Source organism: Corvus kubaryi, unplaced genomic scaffold, assembly GCF_017639235.1.
Source record: "Corvus kubaryi isolate FWS band 111438036 unplaced genomic scaffold, C.kubaryi_AGA036_p1.0 134, whole genome shotgun sequence".
NCBI lineage: Eukaryota > Metazoa > Chordata > Aves > Passeriformes > Corvidae > Corvus > Corvus kubaryi.
The window spans coordinates 10,978,024-11,001,088 of record NW_024580668.1 but is presented as its reverse complement, the minus strand read 5'-3'; the positions used below and the strand labels follow the sequence as shown (position 1 = coordinate 11,001,088).

The 23,065-nt window shown below is 43.5% G+C and overlaps 1 protein-coding gene across 9 annotated transcripts in view; it reads left to right on the top strand.

Annotated features, from left to right (window-relative positions):
* Positions 1-23,065, top strand: part of PTPRT (protein tyrosine phosphatase receptor type T) — a 434,461-nt gene that overhangs the window by 313,469 nt on the left and 97,927 nt on the right. For all 9 annotated transcript variants that reach the window (XM_042050484.1, XM_042050521.1, XM_042050503.1 and 6 more), the window contains exons 10-11: positions 1,850-2,051; positions 5,393-5,495. In XM_042050484.1, the coding sequence (XP_041906418.1) occupies positions 1,850-2,051; positions 5,393-5,495 (305 nt within the window). The remainder of the gene's footprint in view (positions 1-1,849; positions 2,052-5,392; positions 5,496-23,065) is intronic.

The following is a 23,065-nucleotide window of genomic DNA, read 5'->3' as shown; positions in this document are numbered from 1 at the left end:
AGGAAGTTCCCTTTCTTTTTCCCCAATTCCTATTTTGCTGATTTCCCTTTGTAGTTTTATAGAATTGCTATTTTTCTAGCTCTGGAAGTAGAGCATATGAGATTGCACTGGCCCATCCCTACATAACATTAAATTAAATGCATTTTTCTTTCTGGATTTTAGCTTGGGCATGGACAGGGTCAAATGTCTTAAGTATTTGTTTCTCAATTTGATTCCAATGGTCTTTTTACATATTCCCTTGTCTTGAAGTGCCTTGATGCAATAAGAACTCTCAAAATACTGTCCTATGCCATGCTGGTTCTTGACTCCCTGAAGGAAAAGCAGTGGGTGTAGAGAATTTCCTCCTGTTTTTAATTTTTTGTTTATTTTAAGAACCATTATGCTCAGATGTGTCTCTTTCTCAGATGTCTGGCATGTAATAAAAATTTAAAACCAGGTTGTAATTCCTGGAAAAATTAGCTGGTTTTCAATGAAATCACCTACGAGCTGTCTAATTATAATTCTTCTAAGAGTTTTGCTTCTGTACTTTTTTGTTGCTGGTGTAATTCATGCCCCTTCTCTGTTACGCTGCCTTATCTTGGGTGTCAGCTCTGTCTAAATTGTTCTTCTCTGTCCAAATAACAGGATTCACATGCCCTCAGCCTTCTCTGGTGTCAGTAACATCAGTCTCAGTCTCTTATTTATCCTGTTATTATTAAAGCCTCCTTCTTTAAACACTGGGTATTTATTTTTCCTCAAAATGCAACATTTTCCACCTGTCATAAAGCAAGGGACTTAAAGATTTTCAAAGGCTCTTTCAGAAAAGCTGGGAATTAGATTCTTGTGGAGACCTTAATAAAAAATTGAAGACTTCATGTATTAACATACATTGATTTATTCATAGTGTTTCATTACAAATAAGTGAGGATCCCATAATATCAAGAAAGGTTAGGAGAGCAGCAGAGCACGGTCCATTATATTGACAGCTCTATTGAAATTGAGCTGCCTTGGGATTGAATTTGGAACTCAGGCAAGGAATTGGCTGGTAAATAAGTCATGAGTTTTCCTTGCAAGTGTCTGTATATCAGGAGGGTTGCCATGGATGAGCAGGCTGAGCTCAAGCAGGTTTCAAGGTGTGCTGGCACCAGCGCCAGGTGTACTCAGGTCCCTCCAGGTCTGGAACCCTCCTGGTTTATCCAAGGTGTCAACCAGGCATTGCACCACGTGTAAACCAGCACTCTGAGGCTCAGAATGAGGGGTGGGAAAGGATGGCAGGAGCTGCTTTCCACAGAGAGAAGGGCTTTTGTCTAAAGACGTGATGATATTTATTTCATTTAAACATATCATTTCATTTCAGCCTATTCTCTGTAGCACAGGAAAAGACTTCCAAAGCTTTTGTTGTCATAAAAAGGCTGCCATTGTTTTCAGCTGCCTTTTGAGGATATGGTTTGCCAAAAGGAAATATATCCATGTTTGCACCAAGGGTTTTCATAAGCTGTGGGGGCTTGCATGGGTGATTCTCATGAAAATCCTGCCGGGCGTGCTGTGTGCTCTGGTTTGACTACAGAAGTTCTGAGCTTGGGAACAAAAAGCAATTCTTTGCATCTTTTGTTGTAAACCAGCACATGCTGAGGCTTTAGCAGAGAGAGGAAATTAGTTTTTCCCTAAGTAAAGACTTGGAAAAATTGTCGTGTTTGTTTGACAGCACCCAAATATGAAACCGCTCATGGGAGATACTGAAATAATCCTGAAATAATACCTGTCCTTGTGTTTGCAACTGAGCCTCAAGAGGTGAGAAAACAGGGCAGCAGAGAGAAGCCAGGTGCAGAAGGCCCCTCATCACCTCCTTTTCCTTGTTCTTCGTTTGCAGATCACATACAAAGCTGTTGGGTCTCTGGATCCCAGTGCCGACCTGTCCAGCCAAAGAGGGAAAGTCTTCAAGCTGAGGAACGAAACCCATCACCTCTTTGTGGGATTATACCCAGGCACTACCTATTCATTCACCATCAAAGCCAGCACAGTCAAGGGCTTTGGGCCGCCCATCACCACCCGGATTGCAACTAAGATTTCAGGTACTGCTTTGGAGAAGAAGAAAAAAATCAAACTTTCTAGGGATTTGTTCCTTAGACTCAAAGCTGATGCATAAAATTATAAAAAATAACTCAGCTTAATGTCTGTCCCAAGTTTCATAGGGCAGAGTTTTGAAACAGCCACAAACCTTTGTTTATTTGGGTTACAATTACAGGGGTTAATTTGTGGGTGCCCTAAATATCCCTGGATATCTGTGGAGCATTTTAAATGAGAATCATCATTAGTTCTACAAATGAACTACCCCTACAGTAATTATTGTTAGCATTATCTGCCTGGCTGGGGAAGCTCCTTCCATAATGTGGTTTTTATTTTCAGGATGTACCAAAATGGATGTAATGAAGTATTGGAATTAATAGTGCAAAGAGACTAAAAATAAAGGAGGAAAGCTGTTTTCCTTGGGGTTTTTTATGAGTAAGAGCAGAGGGAGGGCTTGAGGCAGACAAGAATATGAAAGGCACTAAAATAAGGAGGCATGGCAAAGGGAAGGTGTGAAAAAAAAAAAGAGGAAACAGGCTAAGAATATATGGATAAAGGGTTGGTAGTGGTGGTATTGGGCAGATACACGTGAATTTTAATATTTAGTTGATAGCACTAAAATAGGCTAACAGAGAGAAAAGCTGTCATTTTTTGCACTATTTTAACTATTTTTTCAGTAAAGTCAAAATAAACGTCTGGAACATTCAGGACTCTGGTATAGCTTGAAATTATGGCTGGTTACTGTAGAAAAGAGTGCACTACAGTATAGATTTTTCCACTGCCCTGTTTCAAAATCGGTTAATAATAGCAAGTTGTGAGCCATAAGTGACAGGGTAAATTTTAAGGAAGCAAAGTGTATCCCTTCCCTCTGCTCAGGGGTTGAACCTTTCACATTTAGCACTAAAGCCCCAAATCACTTGAAGTAAAAGCCATTAAGTGTCCAAACAGCTCCACAAGCTGTTGGGGTTTCTGCAGCCCTGCTGTGAAGGGGCAGCACAGTGTGCACTTCATTCCCTTGCAACCAGAGAAATAAAAAACCACAGCAATGGTTTGGGGGCTTTTCCCCTCTGATTCCATTTCTTTGCATTTTATTAACCCATGAGTGCTCAAATTGTGTTAGCAGCCCTCATGAGGACCAACTATGTGCACACTGAGCTTGGTTTATTGACTTTTTACCCCCCCATCTTCCAAATATCTGGCTCTCAATAGGTGGTAACAAACTCCATGCAAGCATTTGGGTAGTCTCTGACATTGGATTATCTCATTGCGTGGTCAAGTTTTTGATACATTTGCCAAATAATCTGAAAATTACCATTAAACTTGCTCTAAGAGGCAGCCACGAGGTTATTAGGGAGAAGAAGGATTTTTGCATTGACAGGAATGTCCTTGTGAGGCTGTATTTTTTTTTTCAAACGGGCAGACACCCGTGCTGTAGCAGTGTGTGAGTGGATTTGTTTGTGTGGGTGCACTAAGCTGTGCTGTAGCACCGTCCCCTGGCCAGAGCAGGGGCTCAGCAATTCCTGCTGTGCCATCGTGGCCAGCAGGTCGAGAGAGGGGATTTTTCTCCTCTGCTCTGCCCTCACGAGACCTCACCTGGAGCACTGAAAGCAGCTCTGGGGTCCTCAGCACAGGAGGGACATGGAGCTGTTGGATCAAGTGCAGAGGAGGCCACGGAGATGCTCTGGAGGCTGGAGCCCCTCTGCTCTGGAGCCAGGCTGGGAGAGCTGGGAGTGCTCACCTGGAGAAGGCTCTGGGGTGACCTTATTGTAGCCTTCTACAGTAGTGCCTAAAGGGGCTCCAAGGGAGCTGGAGAGGGACTTGGGACAAGGGCCTGGAGGGACAGGACAAGGGGGAATGGTTTTAACATGAAAGAGGGCAGGGTTAGGTTGGATGTTAGGAAGAAATCCTTCACTGTGAGGGTGGGGAGGCCCTGGCACAGGGTGCCCAGAGAAGCTGTGGCTGCCCCATCCCTGGAAGTGCCCAAGTCCAGTTTGGAGAGGGCTTGGAGCAACCTGGGCTGGTGGAACATGTCCCTGCCCAGGGCAGGGGGTTGGAACTGGATGATCTTTAAGACCTCTTCCAACCCAAACCATTCTGTGATCTCTGGCATCTCCAGTGATCTCTGGTGTAGAAGACCACTGGTGACGAGTCTCCTTTCAATGAGTCACTGCTTCCCCTTGATGCAGAGCACCTTGTTCCAGAGAAATCCTTCTTAAGCTGTTGACATTCATTCTGAACGTATTCCCAGCTTATTGACAGGGAAGCCAGCAGCTGAGCTGATAATAGCAGCCCCCATTCTTGACAGTTTCCAGGCATTTAGATAAAAATCCTGATTGTAAACAGGATTACAGTGGAAATCACTATGAGAGGATTAAATATGGGATCCCCCACAATGCAGCTTGCCCTTGTGGGCTACAGATGAGCTACTGTGTGAATTCTTCTGTTTGCTTTATACTTTAAAGTTATTCCAGCAAAACCTGCATCTTTGGAACAAATTTGGTGCTGCTCTGACCTCAGGATCCCTTCAGGTCTTCAGCAGTAAAACTTGTCCCAAGCAGATGCCTGCTCCTGGGGAAGGAAGACATGATGTAATAAGTAAAATAAATTTCCTAAGGAAAGCTGTCCTACTTTCATGGAATGGTCCTAAGAGAAGATAACAAAGCAGAAGGAGAAACAAGAGTTTGGCTGAGTGGGTTTTTATTTGGTGGGTTTCTGTATTGCTTGGGGAAACACATCAGAGAAGGGGATGCCATGGCTGGGCACTGCCCGGGGGTGGCACTGGGATCTCTGCAGCTGCCTGTTGAGTCAGCACTAAAGCACTGGGGTGAAATGTCCTGGGTTTGGGAGCTAGTTTGTGCTTCTCTCTTTTAATCTGTTGTGCTTCTTAGCACACCCTCCAGCTAATCAAGGGGACACAGCTTAAGTCTGTATATTAAAAAATCTTAACATGTGAGGGGACTAATCCACTGATCAGAACAGGGAACAAGATTCAGGATTCAGGGGTGCTTTTCTTAACTCTACCACTTATTCACTCATCCTAATACTTTGGGGTTTTTTATAATGTCTATGCAGTTTTCTTTCCTCACCTTTAAAACTGAAGGAATGATCCCATCTCAAAGGATTAATGATTCAAGATAGGATTTTTAAAGCCAGCTTGAAGATTGTCCGATTCCCATTAAATTGGAACAGAAAAAGAGTGCACAAATATTTAAGCAGTTTTGGTCATTCTGGTCATAACACTGGGAAGTATTTTGATATTTGTTTGAGAAATGTGAATATAATGTTGCCATCACTACCAAAAGCAGTAGCTGGTGCATAATGAGCATGTTTCTTTGTTCTGCTGCAGCACCGTCCATGCCGGAGTACGACACGGACTCTCCCCTCAACGAGACTGACACCACCATCACTGTCATGCTGAAGCCTGCTCAGTCCCGGGGAGCACCTGTCAGGTAGGTGTTTTGTCTTTTCTTTTCACACTTCCCCCCTTCTCCTTCCTCCCCAGGCTTCCCTCACTCCTCTCTCATTCTCCTCTGATAATGGAGCTGCTGAAAGCAAGTGCTGACTAAAAGGCCAGCTCAGCTGTTGATTCTGCCTTTCATAGTCTCCTTTCATGAATGCTTCAGCCTCCTTGCCTCCCGCTGTTAACCTCCAGGAAGGATTGCTGCTGGCACTCTTGGGATTATTACCCTCCCAGCATCACTTCAAATGCCTCTGCAGTGCTGGAGTGCAGCGGGATGTGGAGCTGGGTACTGAGAATCCCCACGTGAGGGTGGAGGAGGCTCCAGGGCTCCATCCTGCCCTCTCTTCCATGGTGACCAAGGCCTGCTGGTAACTCTTGCAGGAATGCCTGCAGTGTGCTTAATGCTTGTGGGTGTTTCTGCTCAGTTTCTGGATTTAACACTTCTCCAGCTGTGCTGCTGGGCTGGCTGTGCAGTGAGGCAGTAATTTAGTCCAGGAAAAAGGAATACTGGTTTAGCGAGGCTTTGCTAACGTAGACGAGCAGGTCCTGCCACAGAGTAGAGGATTTACAGAAACACAGAATCATTAAGGTTGAAAAAGACCTCCAAGACCTTCAAGTCCAACCTTTTACCACTCACCACCTTGTCAACCAGCCCAGAGCACTGAGTGCCATCTTCAGTAATTTCTTGGAACACCTCCAGGGATGGTGACCCCACCACTTCTGTGGGCACCCCCTTCCGATGCCTGACCACCCTTCCTGTGAAGAAATTCCTCCTGACGTCCAACCTGAACCTCCCCTGGCACAGCTTGAGGCCATTTCTTCTTGTCCTGTCCCTTGTTCCCTTGGAGCAGAGCCCAACCCTGACTTGGCTGCCCCCTCCTGTCAGGGAGTTTCAGAGAGCCAGAAGGTCCCCCTGAGCCTCTTTTTCTCCAGGTTAAACAACTCCAGCGGTTCCTCACATGACTGGCTCTCCAGCCCCTTCCCCAGCTCCATTCCCTTCTCTGGACACACTCCAGCCCCTCAAAGTCTTTCTTGCAGTGAGGGGCCAGAACAGGACACAGGACTCAAGGTGTGACCTCACCAGCACCAAGTACAGGGGTGCCATCCCTTCCCTGGTCATTGAGGGGCAGGGAGCTGCCCAGGCACCCACGGAATAGCAACATTGCTGCCTCTCTGAGCTGGGTCCTGCTCTGAACGCTGAGATGCTGATGTGGGATACTCACCTGCGGGTTGCTCCCTGACTTAGAGTTCTCTCATCACTCTGTTCCACCTCAGGGAATTTATGTTTGGTGCAAGGCACCAGCACAGATGAACAAATTTCCCTTCTGAGCCCACACTGCCTTATCTGCTGCTGGCAGAAGTGCCAGCTGCTCCTTCATCCTGCCACTCATCCTGCCAGGCTCCTCTGCTGACAGCAGCAATTGGAGTCACTCACAAAAACAGTGGGTCCTGCCTTGTAGAGGGGTCCAGCAGGTATCCATTACCTCCCTGTGGGATCTTCAAGCTTTTACCTCCAGTTTTCACAAGAGACTCTTCAAGTTTTTCCCATGGGTGTTATCTTAAATACACCACTGTTCCTTCTTTCATAATGCTTGGGTTTCTGTGTCCCACTGACAGGTTCTTACTGCTTTTGAAGGATGCCCACTAAGTATTCAGGAACAAATTGCTCCAGATGCAAACTACTGGATTTAATTAAAGATCCTGTGTCAGCTGGTGGTCCCCCAACTGTGTTGTGGCTTGGCCCCAAATTACATTGACAGGCTCAAACAAAAAAAAAAAAAAAAAATCTGTTCTTTTAAGACTAAGCACCATCCCTTTTCTAGTGTTTCTGAGTAATGTGTCTCAAAGTTTGCCTTTCAATCTCTGGTACTCCATATGAGCAGATTTAGGAGCCTGTTTCCTGAGTCCTTTAGGGATGTTTTTCTGCTGGAAAAGAGCAGTAAAATCACACAGCTTTGTTTTGTTTTATTTCTTCGTATGGGGGAACATTCCTGTATCTCATTTTACCACCTGCTGTCTTAGCAGTGTTGCTATTTTGTCTTTTTATTGAAAAGTCTTGTGATTTTTCTCAAAGTCAATTTACTGCACTTTAACTGCATTCAGTGAATAATGCCTTTTCCAGCAAATGCATCTGTACATAAAATTGGTAGAGATTTTTTGTAAATTTTCGTTCTGATTTCTCTAATTGCATTGTAGCCTATTACACACGTTTGCAGAGAGTGCATGCCACATCTAAGTGATAAAATTATTTCCTATAATGAGTCCATTTCATTGACTTACAGATGTGTGCATGAAAAACAGAAGGGCAGGGGTAGTAAGGGGGAGGGAGTCTTGGGGAGAGTTTTAGCTATTTATTAACTCTGACAGGCTCAGAATGTGGGAATACCTTCTTCTGGATAACCATCCAGACTGTTCTTAGGCTAACCTTAATACACCCAATTATTTCAAGCTTCAATTTTCCCAACCTCTTCCCTTTTCTTTCAGTCTGTTCTGCACACTGCCCAATTTGTGAAATTCACTCAAAATACCATTTCCAGAAGCAGGTCCCATTCCCTCAGAGGGAGATCAAAAGAATAACACATGAATAACATATTGTGAGCTGCTTGTGGCACCCTTAACACACAAGAATGAGGTGGTTTTTCCTCCTCAGTGTGTTTTATTCATTCAGCTGAGATCAAATGTATCCTCTTTGCTGTTGTGTGGTGAGGTGTTCTACCTTTTGGTTGTGTGGGGTGTATTTGTCTGTTATTAATTCCTTCTTAGTGTGATGCCATGCTCTGTCCAGGTGCTGAAGGCGTTGAGGCAAGCAGAGATTTGAGACAAAGGACTGAGCACAGCAGTGAGATGGTGCAGAGGATCCTGTACAATGTAAATCCTGGTGGGGTGCCTTCTCCTGGCCTCCCTGGTGGATGTGACCATGCTTTCCTCGATCCCTTCCCCCTTGCACGCTGACCCTTCATCTCCCAGCCTGCCTCAGATGGGGCTGAAGCAGCTCCTGAAAGGAATCTGAAGTAGATCTTCCTCACACCTTCTTACAAAAACTCTGCTGTTCAGAGCTTTCTCTGGGCAGCAGTAGGTTGACCCCTTATCCCACCAACCTGACAATTCCTGCTCTGCAATTCTCCAGTTTTTATTGTAGTCCTTCCAAACTGTGAAGATGAAAAACAATGAATAGGCAGTAATTATTCTACTATTTCCTCTTCTGTTCAGGGGATGGGGAGTTGGAGAACACGTAGGGGTGTGACTGTAAGGTAATATTTGTACTTGGTCTTGAGGTATTTCATTCTACTCTTGCACAGAGGTGGAGCATGGGCTGCAAGAACATCTTCGGAGTAATACCAAAGGATATTTAAGATAAGATTAATTGTATTTTCATTCATCTGAAATGCAGGTACACCAAATCCAAAGTCACCTTCAGCATTAAGACCCTTCTGATGTTCCCCAGCGCTGATGATAAATAATTTAAGTGTGGCTGTTTATAAAAGTAACAGTCATTAACTCGGCGTTGTTAACGATCTATAGATAACAATGAGGATGCTTTCATGCGATCTAATAGGATTAATATAAACTTAGATATTTTTTGATCTATTTTGTCCTATTGCCAAAAGAAAGGTGAAGCCTCAGCAAGCAGAAATATTCTCCCTTGTGGCACAGGCGTTTCATTTTTGCTGTTATTTTTCATGGTATAACCTGCAGAGTTTGACTCCACACTGCCCTTTAAAAATAACTTTTAGGTGTTCTTATATCAATCTAAACCCTGTGAATGGTGCTATGATTGATTTGCTGGAGGCTGACATTCATCTATAATACATTCACAAGAGGAAGGAAGAATGCAAGTGTTCTCAATCTTTACTCCTCAACTCTTTCCTGAAAAGCTCCAGTGTGATTTTGAGGATATTTCTGCCTTTGAATCTGTTACTGTCAAGAGGGCTGAGTTAGTCCTTCATAGATTATTCACATATGACATCTTTAGACCTCTGTTTGAGAATTTATATCCCACTCTCAGCTTGGAAATACCGCTGTGAGGGGTTTTGCCTGCAGGACATGTCCAGCGGGCTGGATTTTGTGTGTTGGATGTTTGAAAGTCCATCTGCTTTATTAGCACACAGTTGGTTCTATCAATCTACCTATGCTACTGTTATAGAGCAAATCAAATTTCCAGAGCATATTTGAGTTCTGAGGATTTCAGAGTTTAGATAAATGCTCCCCTTAGGTGTGATTGCCTTGTCAATACCCTGCTCTGCGTGGGGGAGCTGTAGGACACTGCAGAAGGACATTCGAGAAGAGCCTGCAATTATTTTGGGGTGGGGTTCAGGAAATACAAAACTTTTCTGTTGGAGAAATATGGATTTAGTCTCTCTCTCTTCCTGCAGTTCTCAGAGGTGTGTCAGTAAATAATCTGTGATATTCTTTTGTGTGCTGCCGGCACACAGGTACAGATGGGTCAGTTTATTATCGCACATCTTAAAGGAAATAAGGAAATCTGAATAAGAGAAGAGAGTTTAAATATTTAAAATATATTAAGAAGTACTGAGCAAAGGTGAAATTAATATTTTCATAGCAACAGCCAGCCAGAAGGAGAAATTAATTTCTATAGACCAAGCCCCATGTTACACTTGAGTATTATTATTTGATTCTTGATCTTCCAAGCATGAAATAAAGGCAATTTTTGTTCTACATGATGCTAAAAAAATTAAGAGAAAACAGCTGTAGTGTTATTTAACAGAACACCTAAGAACAGTGGGGGATTTTTTCTGGTTTTATGCTCAAGCTATTCTCCCAGGAAAAAATTCTGTAGGATGTATCTGTGCACTTAAATAATCCTATATGCAATAATGAGTAAAACTTTCCTGGGAGGAAGGGCCATGGTGTTGCTTCCATTTTATGTTGGAGAAATGAAAGTAGCCGAAACTTGCCTTTCTATCTGCAACAGAGTAAAAATGGAGAAAATTTGGAGCCACAGGCCAGAAATTAAATCTCCAGGTAATTCTTTATTTTCTGTGATGTTGGGCATTATCTGTCCATCCTGAGCTTGCCTTTCCTGCATCCCTCCCCTGGCATCCTTAGTCTGATTTTGCCTTTACTGCACAGTAGTTCTTACAAAGGAGTGGTTTGCAAGCCCAGTGACCTTGATTCTGTGGTGGAGAAACTATAAATTCACAGTATTTGCTGGTGCTTTTGTTTTGTTTTGCCGATGGTGACTTCGGTGTGTAGATTGCTAGAGAGGGAGCAGTGCTGCTCAGATCTCTGCTTTGCAGCTTCTTAGTGGCATCACATGAGCCTGCCTCAGGCATTTATGCTGATAATTAATTCATTAATGCCAGAAAAGGGTGGCAATTTCTTGTTCTCAAAACTCCCACGCAGTGTACCTTGTACGTGGAAATACAAACTGGAGTGAAGGAGCAAAGGAGCAGCAAAACAATAAAAAGGGTGCTAAGGGTGAAATTATCATGCCCTTGGTAATTCAGAAAGTTCGATTCCCTTGATAGGCACGTTCTTAGTACTTGGAAAAGGAAATTTCTGCTCTGCTTTTTCTAAGCTCATATTTAAATGTCTGCATCACGTGAGTTGGTTGATTGAATACAGGGCAAGCAGCCGTCACTTTAGATCTTTTAATTTTGTAGTATTTAATGAGAAATGAGATTATCAATCTAGGCTTCTGATATTATAAGACTAATTATCTGTATTAATTAACATCTCCTATAATATACCTCAGGGATATTGTTCTGAAATCATTCAAGCTGAGTTTCTCCCTCCTGACATTCTGCCTTCAATTTAGCTAAGAGTTTGAAGGTAAATGAAGTTTCTTCTTAGAGATAAACCAGATCTACATTTTCTTTAACAGTGTGTGAATGTGAGAGAAGGAAAATGAGAATTTGGGTGAAAGGCATCGTGTACTTGAAATTATTAATATTAGAGGTGCTTTGCCTATTGTATGAGGAGAAAAGCAAAATGGAGATACAGGTATGTAAGGTACAACCAAGAGTATCAGGAAGGAATATTTAGTCTTTTATGCAACATGGCAGAATTAGTTGAATAGGGGTTTAAAGGTTTTGTTTAGTTCCCCTGAAGAGTCAGGTGTTAGCCCCAAAAAGTGAGGCTAAAGGGCATTTTGGGTCAATTTTCTCATCTGGTACAGGAAATGCATTTTCCTACTGGATCAGCACACTGTCCAGTTGAGACTCAGTCCCCTAAAGGGTCACAAATCTGCCTTTTGCCATCTATCAGAGCCACAGCCATTTTCAGAGCCTGGGTGACCTGCTGTATCTTTGACCATTCCACAGGGAGCTTTGGCAGGGGACAGGAATGGGAGAGGAGAGGCATAAAATTGGTGTCTATTTGAATGGTAATATTTTAACAATCAAATTACACGTGGAGCCAATTCTTCGGTGTCAAGCAGCATTTTATTAGTGCCACAGGGAGGCTTCTGCTAACACTTTGTAGTGTTATGAAGACCTGAGGATAGTGAGTAGGGGAAAGGAGGGTTTTTGCATAAATCTTTTATGCTGACTATGTAAACTGTCAGATTTAATTCCAGCAACCAACAGGTTAATGAATTCTGAGCTTTAAGGTGAGATTCACAAATTGATGGCCATTTCCTCACATCAACCTGTCAGCCAGTTAGATGAGGGGACAGGAGAAAATACCCACGGTTGCCAGTTTGAGGGTTTCTTTTCCCAACACATCTCTTTGCTTCACAGCTCTCAGAGCCACTGTGCTCCTTCCCTGTTGTCACAGAATGAAAGGGTAATCACAAACAACATGAAAGATTTTAAAAATCAGAAACTCTGACTTCCAGGAGATGCAGTGCCAAGCCCGTGAGAGCTTTTGGATCAGACCCTTTGATGGAATGAACTGAGCTGGGCCACAGCTGCTCAGGGGTGGGACCTTGGCTTTTTTGAAGGATCACCAAGGATGATTTACTTAATTGAAGCAGCTCCTTAAGGCACTTAAAATGAGAAGGGATGAGTCTGAGCACAAGTCCCTGGCAATTGTCCACCCCTCAGGAGCAGTGGCCAGGCTCTTCTGGGCCCTTCTCTGCTGCACGTGGCAGGAGATGTTTACAGAAGCAGGTGCCCCTCGATGTGTCTATAATAACACAAAAACACAATAAAAGGCAAGATGAGCAAGCTCTGCTTTGCTGTTGCAGACTAAGGCATTTCAGGATTTAATTATACTACAGGTATATAAATTCCGGAAACATGTTAATGCTCCCGTGATTAAAATTATAGAGCGCCTAATTGAAAAAGCATAAACTGAATTGAAGAATTCCTAATTATAGTTTGCTTTGAGGTGTTAAATTTCCTCCATAATGAATGCATAATTTCTTGGAACTAGAAAATGGGGTTGCTTCACCAGCGCGTGGGATGCAGATGGAATGATGGGATTATCTTAAATGCAGCCAGACAATTCTCAGGAATAAACCTCTGCAGCCATGATGCTCCTCTGCCTTCCCATAATTTCAGCTTTCCTTGCACAGTGGTTTTCCAAAGCAAAAGGCAGAGAGCTAGGAATGGTGAAGGATTTGCTTGCAGTGCAAAAGGAAGGGGAAGCAGGACGGGTGTAATTCAAAGTAGTCATGATGCAAAAGGTGAGGAGAGAGGCAGAATGAGGAGTATTTCTAGTGGGAAAGTCAAACAGTAAAAGAGGAGGAAATGCTGGCAACCCTTGTAGTCTGTCTTGAAAGATCCCTAAGGAAGTGCAGGAGCTGATGTTGATGCAGATTGAGGGCTTTTTTTCTGTCAAAGGATACAGCCTACGTGTAATGTTTTCTCTTCTGTAAAAAATACTCTTAGTTTTGAAGGCAGCTGGTGAACTGCAGGATTGTCAGACACAATCTCCTAGTGTTTAAATCTGTCCCATTCCCACTGTGGTGGGGGTGGGAGGTGTTTATGGAAGGATTGCTGCAGAGGAGTTCTTATCCTTGGGACTTTCCCACTCCCCTTCCTCTGTCCTCAATTTCCCTTCATTCTGGGGCAGGAGATGTTGTAGTGAAGGCACCATTTCAGATCTCTCCCTGGTGTCAGACGCATGAAAACTTTGCTCTTTCTGAAAAGCAAAACATGTGTAGAAAAGGTGGAGAGAAGCTGGTGGATACTCCTGCAGCTTCAGGTGCTGAAAATCTGTGGAAGCCTTCCCCAGGAGAGCTCATCATCATTGCACATTGACCAGAGGACTGGGAGTAGTTACCTGACTGCACGGGCCTTGTTCAGTAATGAATTTTATCAGAAGGTTGTAAACAGAGCAAGTTCCCTCTTTTTTTTCTAGTGTTTTTCTTAGCCTTTTAATTTAAAAAATATCCAAACAGACATGACACCAATAAAAGTATTTTTCTAGTGTTTTCTAGCGCTCTCTCTTAAGAAAGACAGCAGATTCTTCTGTGTGGGTTTTCCCTGAAAAGTCTGGTAGCTGCAGTTGTGGAAAAGGCAGAGGAAGCTTTGAATTCCCAGCTAGATTATTTCTGCATCCAAATGAACCTAGTGTGATGGAAGCCATTGGAAAAACCCAAATGAATTCTGACTGAGAATATGTGCAAATATCCCCATCCTCTTGTTCAAGCTGCTGCTTTTATGAAGGACATGGCAGAAGGTTCTGGACAGTCCCAGTAAATGCGTGCCATGGTCTCTCCTTGCCCTCCAGGTTGTTCAAGAACCACTTTGGCTCTTCTTGTCCTTGAAACATCCTCCTGGTCTTAAACCAGCACTCGCTGAGGATGACAGGACCTCAGTCAGCGATGCCTGTTTAATACAAAGCAACATTAACAAAACAGAGGTTGGGTTTGGCGTGGTTTTTTTGTAGATGAAACAGATGGCAGGTGGCTCGGGAGGGGAGAAACACCTCCAAAGCCGCTCACATCAGCTCCTGTTGCAGCGAAAGCTGTATCTGTCTGCACTCATTATCTTTAATCTGCCAGCAGAAAATAGCACAGAACTGGAGAGAGGGACAGGGCCAGTTCCACTGGGGAGCAGCAGCTATTGTGGCTAATCTGGGTTGCAAGCCAGGCCAGGCTTATGGAGATGGTCGAGGTAATGGAACACAGAGCTTTGAAATGCCCTCTGGTTCTTTGCTTTTTAATTGCTTACTTCCCAGAAGATTAAATAGAGAATTTAAAGCATTTAAGAGAGTACCAGTAATACGACATATGTACAAGTAAACAGATGCAGGAGCAGTGTTCTGGTGGGCAGGGGATGGTCATTCTGTGAGTATGAATTGCATCTTTGATGAGGCCAAATGATACAGCTGAGGAAAATGGCCTTTTAAGTACACAAATCCTTCTTTATGGTCAGTGAATACAGTTGTGTTTTGGACAACTCCTTAGGTTTTGTGCGTGTTGCCACGTTTCTGTTCGCTGTGGACAGGTGCTGTGGTGATGGTCAGAGTTGCTCAGAGCTATACGGGAATATTTGGATTTTTGGATACCTTTCCATGAGTGTTGTGGCCTCTTCAGTCAGAGAAGAGTCATGGTGGGTGGAACATTACGAGGTTGGAAACACTGGTTTTAACAGATGTATTTATGTAGGTACACACATAGGTGCACGCAGGGGTGTTTAGATGTGCTCATATAGAATCATGGAATGGTGGTTTGGGCTGAAGGGACCTTAAAGTTCCCTCATTTCCAACCCCCTGCCATGGGCAGGGACACCTTCCACTAGACCAGGTTGCTCAGAGCTCCATTATTTAAACCATCACTATTGGCACAATGTTGTTACTGGTGTTTATGGTTCTGTTCCCATCTTTTGTGTGCTGCAATTTTAAGACAGAGCCAGTCTCCAAGCACCTCTTACTCAGCACTGTCTGCTCCTCTTTCATTGCTGCAGGTCCCATCTCTAGTGATGCCCAGAAGTCACATTTTTCTCCTCTTTTTCCCGATTTGAAAGATTTGGTAGGAGTAGCATGTGTTCGGGCTGGGTGCTCCAGACTCCTTTAGACAGGACATATTGGCTGGTGGGTGGATGGAGGAATATTGGACAAGAAAGTGTGGATTTGTTTACATACAACTGATACTGTGAAATCAGGCAGAGTCACATGCCCCATGCCACTGTTTATGTATCTGCAACAGTGGGATAATTATTATTGTACCTGAGGGGTCTGTCAGGATGAAAACTAGGAAGGTCATGGAACATTTGACATTACATTGTCAGTTCTTCTACAAAAAAACCCCACCTAACCACCACCAAAAACCCAAAAACCCCAAGCGACTCACAAACAAACAAACACACCCCTATACACACCTTCCAATAGAGTTTTCATTTTTTCAGCTCTGGGAGTTGTAGGTGCTGCTGCAGTGAGACTGCAAAGGAATGTCAGACAAAGTATGCTGGCCACAGACAGCGTTTGTTAGAGTGGCACTGGCAGGGTGCTTTTCTGCAAATACAAACATTTTGTTTGGGTTTGCTGTTTTTTTTCAGGCTTGACACAGTGCACAGTTCCTGAAATAGATGCCACTGCCTGTCCCACAGGCAGCTCATCACAGCTCCTGCTGCTGGCTGGGGACAACACAGGCCCGTGTCTCTCTCCTATGCAGGGACCATGCAGTCATTAAACTTCCTCACTTTTTCTAGAGGCCATTTCAATCACAAGGGAAATTTAACAAAGCTTGAAATTTTAGTGATAAAAGAATGTCCATGTGAAAAGCCTGACTCCAAATGGTTTTATCCAAGTGTGAAATCGCTACCTTTTGTTTCATGAATTTCAGGGTCTGACATGCCCTGGTAGTAAATCTGGAGCACTGAGCTGAATATGAGAGTGGAAGAAAATGTGAAGAGACTCTTTTCCCAGCCTTCTTGATTATTAAATGGATTTCATTATTATTGGCTCCATCTCAGCAGGTTTTTTTCATAGCAATGGCAGTAATTACCATCTCTTCTTCCTATGCCATTTTTTACAAATTTGGCTGAATTTGAATATTTTCTTTGGTATTCTTCAACTTCAGTGAATGTAGTAGAAGAGTTGTTTAATTTAAATGACTGTTAAAAGAACACGCAAAAATAACTTCAAAATGAAGGCTCTGGTGTGAATAACTTTGCAATATGAGAGACTATTTCCTCAAGTAGCATCACTATTACCAGCTTTATTTTTGTGAATGCTTTGCAGATGCGAGCAAGCTGATTGATGACAGTGCAGCCCAATATTCATAATGGGCTACTTTTTAAGTCTTTGAAATAGCCAAGCATATTCCAGAAGATGACACTGTAGAACAATCTCTTTTTTTCCCCTATTTTCTGCATGAAACTGTTTATTGAAAGCAAACCTTCACTTCAGCAGGTTGTATTCTGCATGGAGCTGTTCCAGAGTGCAGTGGAAACAGTAGCAATCTTTAATTGATTTTAATGTGTTTAGAATCAGTTCTTAAATAGACAGAAAATTGCAGAACAGAGCACTGGGTCCTGTCAGTGCATCCTAGGTGGCTGTGAAACGCAGTTCATTATGTTTTGTAGATTAGTTTCAGAGCTTCTGATTAAAAATGCTTTTGGAGGTACTGAGGGTGACATTTTAGAATATGTGAAGGCAGTAACTCAATTCTAGGAATATATTGGCACCTGTTTGCACCCAGAAAACTTTGTGCACTTGGAAACTGACTGTGGAGCCAACTTTTGGGTGCCTGAACGTTTGCAGGAGGTGCCTGGGTCAGGAGCTATTCACCCTTGGAGCCCAAGGAAAGCAGTGCTGCAGTGGGTGCTCAGAGCAGTGAGTCTCAGCATCAGCCTTTTAGGGCAGCTGTCCCTTTAGTTCTTGTACATTTTAGGAGAATGTAGGCTATATAAAGCTTTTTAGGCTTGGTTTGGGTTGAATGTTTTACAAAATCCCCTGTGTGCAGGTTCATGGTGGGGCTGCAGGCACACCATGAGAAGGATCTTGCTCACAGTTTAATGTCACAGTCTTTTAGGATAAACTATATAGAGTACTGATATATGGAGTACCTTTCTTTAAATTTCCCATTATTTTATTTATTATTATCTCTGTGGCAGAATTCAGGCTTTTATCTCGGTATCTTTAAGAGGGGGAAATAAAGATGTTGATGCTATTCTTCTGTCTCAGCGTGCATCACTGAAGGCAGCTTGGCCATAAAACAAGCATCTGCACATCCAATGGCTAATCTGAATTCTAAATGTGGGTGTCAGGCAACACATCAAACCCTCTCCCATTCCAGTATCCTGGGAGATGGCTCCATACTGTCAGAATAAATGTGATGAACCTTCATGGATGTACACAGATATACTTACATTGGCTCAACCAAATTTAACAGGATCGTAAGTTACAAGGAATAATCAAATGATAAAAAAAGCTGCTGCTCAGTATCTGTAGATGGATAAAGGAAAAGTGCTCAGTATCTGTAGATGGATAAAGGAAAAGAAGCTGAAGTGGTTGTTGGTCCCTCTACTTATTGTACCTCTGTCCCTGTTCATGTGCTGCCAATGCCTTGTCTTTACCTCTGTGCAGCACTGACCCCTGTGGATGGATCAGACAGGATTTGGGGTTTATTTTCATGGGTTTTCATAGCCTTTTTGGAAGAGTTGGACCTGTTCCTTCCATAGAATATGTGCAGGAGTGGAAATTCAACGTCCAGCTCCATGTCAGCTGCTACATCCCACATGGGGAGGTGCAAATCTTTTCTATCCTTCCTTCATTTGCTCCTTTTTGTCCTTGATTCTTTGAATTAAAATAGCCACTAACAAGGAAACCACTACTCTCTTATTTCCTGTAGCCTATCAAACAGTTTTTCTGAAAGGAATGTGTTCATTTGAGCTAGAAGTGGGAAGTTCCTGTTCTCTGTAGGATGAACAACAAAACCTGCTCGCAGTAGTCTGCTAAAAAAATGCACTACAAGATCAAACTGTACTAATTGCCACTTATTTTTGGTCCCTGGGAGAAAATAATATTAGAAATAATATACGGCTGATAATAAATTTATGTGTTAAGTGAAAATATATTAAATCTTTATATGATGTGGAGGAAAGTTTAATAACGAGATTGGTCCAGAGGGAGTACTCAGCTGCTGAAACATTGTTTCTTTTAAGCTTTAATAATTCAGGCGAATGGATCACTGTAGGGTTACAAAGAAATTATATTCCTTTTCCTCCCCATCAGTATCAAGGGTATAGTGAAGGTTTCACCTTGTTGATGTGTCAGGATACCAAAATGCCCAGGCCAGACGCTGGATGCTTTATGGAGAGCTCTGACTCGGCTTTTCCTCCCCACATTCCTGCACATCCTACATTCAGAATTTGACGCTGATCTAAATACTTAATTTGTGGGCAAGTGTTGCCTCAGTCCATCCTCAAAAAGAAATCAAGAGCAGGGAAAGGAGAAGCCTGAGGCAAGCAGAGAAGAGATCTCCATCACAGAAATGGGCTGTGATTTAGAACGTTGATTTTTTTCATGCTGAATAGGGAACTCATCATTTAAAAAATTACCTTGTAGATGGTGATAAGGGCACCTTTTGTTCCTCTGCAGACAACATTTGTGCTGTGGCCCATTATGGTGGGTGCTTTTATCAGTGATTTACAGCTGAGCTGTCAAAAACTTTAAAAGCTTCTATTAAATTGATGTGGATTTATCTATATAAGACCTTCGAAATTTATAAAGGAACCCAGTTTTGGCCTCCTTTTCTAATCAGAGTGTACAGCTGCACACAGGGCAGTCAGCTCTCCAGCCTTCTAGGAGGTCAGGCATTTGTTTTGTGGCCCAGATTTGAGAATCCCTCGAGAGCTCTCTGGAGAGCAGAGCCTGTGGATGTTTGGAAAGCAGTCCCCTGGTGTTTTGTACGGGGACAGCAGCATTATTTGGCTGCACAAAGCCGGGCTGGGGTGGCACTGGGAGCACAAACCCCCTGCTACTACTGCCCTGCAGCACATACATGTGTGGGTTTGACTGCAGTGTTTCCAAATGTGTCCTGACATTAAAAACTGGAATGCAGGAGTTAGTGTGGCTGTGTCATCTTTCATTTCACTGGCACTGAAGTTGTTATCTCATGTAGGAGTTTGAACGCTCTGTTTTTGTTGTCTCTTTTAATATCATTTCTATGTATGACACTGACACTTGTCTCCAGCTGGGCGTTTGCAGCGAGGTATTGATTCCTGCCAGGAAAGCCATGTTAGCTGATACTGGCTGGGAGCAGCAGCTTTGAAGCCTGAGTTGGGGAGAGCCCCAGGAGATCCACGTTACTGCCTGCCTGGTAGCTGGAATAAGAGCTATTAGAAGAGTTTGGAGATCTCCTCCCTTATTTCCATTGCTCACTTGCTTTTTTCATCCTTCCCTCCAGCACCACTTTTTGGAGTACTACTCCTTCTTTCCCTTGGCTGTAATGGTGTTACAAAATTGTCAGGGATAGCAAACTGCAAAGGGTAGACCCTGCTCAGCCCTGACCCAGAGATGTGAGTGCAGCTGAAGGGCTCTTTCAGGGCAAAAGGGCAGATCCTACTCATCAAGTTTATCCTGAGTCAGTGACCAACCACGATCTTGGGGACTGTAGTGTATCCCCTCAAGTTTCCATCTTCTGGAAGCAAAGTTGGATTAGTTTTACTCTTTGAGAAATGTTGTAGTAATGCAGATGGCTTGCTAAACTTTAGGGTGGGTAATTGGACATTTTCTGCTCAGAATTCCCACAGCAATTCCATTTGGGTGTCGGATTGGTGGGGTTTTGCTCCAAGTTGTTCCACACCTCAATGCAGGTGTGGAAGCACTTGCTGTGCTTTGCAGCACTTCGCTGGTTAATGCAGAGAAGTTGGTCTCTGAAAATGACCTAAAGGCAGGCAGGGAAATTCTGCTCCTAGGTGTAAACAAAACAGGAGGAGAAAAGCATAACTCAAAAAAACCCCCCAAAAACAGTGATAGGAAAAAATAAAAAGAGTCTGTAGCACTCTGTGTCCTTGCTGGGGTGAACTGGGAATCCTGCCCTTCTGGAGGGTCTAGATGGATCAAGATACTGGGATCAAAACAGAAAGTGAGACCCGGAGTAACCATTTGAAAAGGGAACCAGACCTCAGAGTGATAATCTTCAGCCCAAAGTAAGCTTTGGACTCAGACACGCTCTTGGCTGCTTGACCACTTCCTTTGAGAGTGGCCTCTTGACCAGTACCAGGCTCAGAGAAGAGAGTGAGGCTGAAGGACCCCAAGCCAAGCAGGCAAAGCAAAGCCGAGGGTGCTGTGTCAGTCAGTGTGAGCTAGGGTATAAAGCAGAAAAATAAAGCAGAAAAATGCCAGGAGAGCAGTCAGTGCCCCACCCTAAGTGCCACCAGAGGAGTTTTTTTTAGGCAGAGGGAGCAATGAGAGCAGTACTAGCTCAGATACCTGTTCCAAGGAAAAGGAGGAAGGGTTTGAGCAGGAGATGAAGAGGATTTTAACTTGAACACAAATGGGACAATTGTTACACCCCAGCTGAATGTTCATGAACATACTGTTGTGCTTCCAGAGGAACCTTGATTAATTTCAAAAGAATAAACATTAAACGTAAATTATCAGGTAACTACAAATGTGAGTTATCCCTGTGAAAGGAAGAAGTATGTTAGTAGCTAAGTGGGAAAGAGAAAATGTGAGAGAATAGAGGCAGAAGAGGATCTGTGATTGGGTTCTGTGTCAAAACTCCTGCTCATGATAAAAAAAGTGTCTGTAGTGCTCTAATGATTTGGGAAAGAGTTCAGTTACCTGGCAGTTCATGTCCCTGGGAGCTCCCCTTCTTCAAAGACAGACAGTCCATGGTTTCATGGCTTGCAAGTGGGATAACCAAGAGAATGAGTGTCACTCTCAGGGCTGGGGAGAGAGAATGAGGGAGTTCTTGGTCTCTTTGTAGGATGACAGGAGATTAATATATGTCTATACATAATTTGTGTATGTACCTAAAGGAAACATTTTCTATAAGAAGAAAATGCAAGTGTTTAGGATTGGATGAAACAGAAACCATGCGTTTTGAGGTTAGAAGGCATGGGGCAAATGTCTGTAAAAGTGGCAGCTACAATTTTGCACATGGCTGACAAACAAAATGACAAACTTTCCCAGCAGTGTAGATTATTATTATTGCCAGAGAGAAGGGTCAGAATACGAATGTACACTCTCAGTAAACAGTGGCCAAACCAGCACGGTAAGAGTTGCTGTCGCTGAGATGAGGAGAGGGTTTGTATTGAAAAGGCTTTTGCTTACAGCTCCCACTACATCCTCAATGACAATACTTAAAGTGTTGCTTGGAAACCTGTTTTTGTCTTTTTGAAATTGTAACATAAATATCAGAGAAGGTCTAAAATATTTTATTAAAGGCTCTGATGAACTGTAGGATGAGGACAGCTTTCCAAAACGCTGATGGGCCATCATTAAAGGCTGCAGTCCATGCAGCTGGTGCTCCTGCTACATTAGCTAATGCCAGTGTAAGCACAGCTTCAGTACTGAGTAATTCATAAATTGCTCGTGCTTGTACAGATTAGCTGGGATTGTGTCTAGCAGTGGGAGCCAAATGGTTTCCAAGTGCCTCCCTGACCACCCCGCTGTCAGCAGAGCATGAGCCAGGTCCCCACGGGCCCCAGGAACTGGGAATTCAAACAGGAGCTGGGGCTTCTTTCACTCCTCCGTGCTGGAGGTGCCAGAAGCCCGCTTCCCAAAGGAGCATTGATAAGCTATTGTTATGCTAGAAATTTCCCAGACCAATCTTTCTGCAACAATGAGCCTGTGAAAGCCGGGACAATGATACACTGCGGGCTGGTCCCAATCTTGGAATCGATCTCCCCTGTCTGCCTGAACAAAGGCCCAGCCTGACACAGACAGGTGAGGGCAGCACATCTGAATAGCCTGACACGAAGTAAAATGACTGCAACCCTATCTTTCTTTGTCAAGTGTGTGAGTGGTGTTAAACAGACAGTAAACCTGCCTGGGCTGTAGCAGCATCGAACTCCAGGGCTTTGTTAGCTGCCTGAGGAGGAAAGAAAAAAAAAAAAACAGACTGCATTTGAATGCCTTTTCAGGCTCTTTGAGCCTGGAATAGTAAGCCAGAAATAACAAGATTGCTATTATATATCATAATGGCCAAAAGCTTAGCAGGAATCCAAAAGGATTACCATTTCATAGAGTCAGAGAGAATATGAGGAGTTGTTGTTTCTTGAAACAAAAGTGGATTGAGAGAGCTGTAAAGCCACCTGCTCAGTACATAAACAGTCCTTGAGGGATAGAAGGTAGAAGGAGATTTGCCATTTGGAATTAGAGAACTCTATGTCACAGGATACCCCAAAAAGAGAACCTAGAATCCCAGAATGGTTTGGGTTGGAAGGAACCTTACAGACCATCCAGTTCCAACCCCCTGCCACAGGCAGGGACACCTTCCACCAGACCAGGTTGCTCCAAGCCCTGTCCAGCCTGGCCTTGGACATTCCCAGGGATGGGGCAGCCACAGCTTCACCAGCCTGTGCCAGGGCCTCACCAGGTCCTTATGTGGACATCAAGATATGAGGGAAGGCCAAAAAAAGTGATGTTCTTAGAAGATTCTTTTTGGCCTAAACAGGTTTTTGCACCCTGAAACTATTTCCAAAGGCACCTGACACCATTGCCACCTGCTCGTGCTCTCCTCCACTGCAGTCA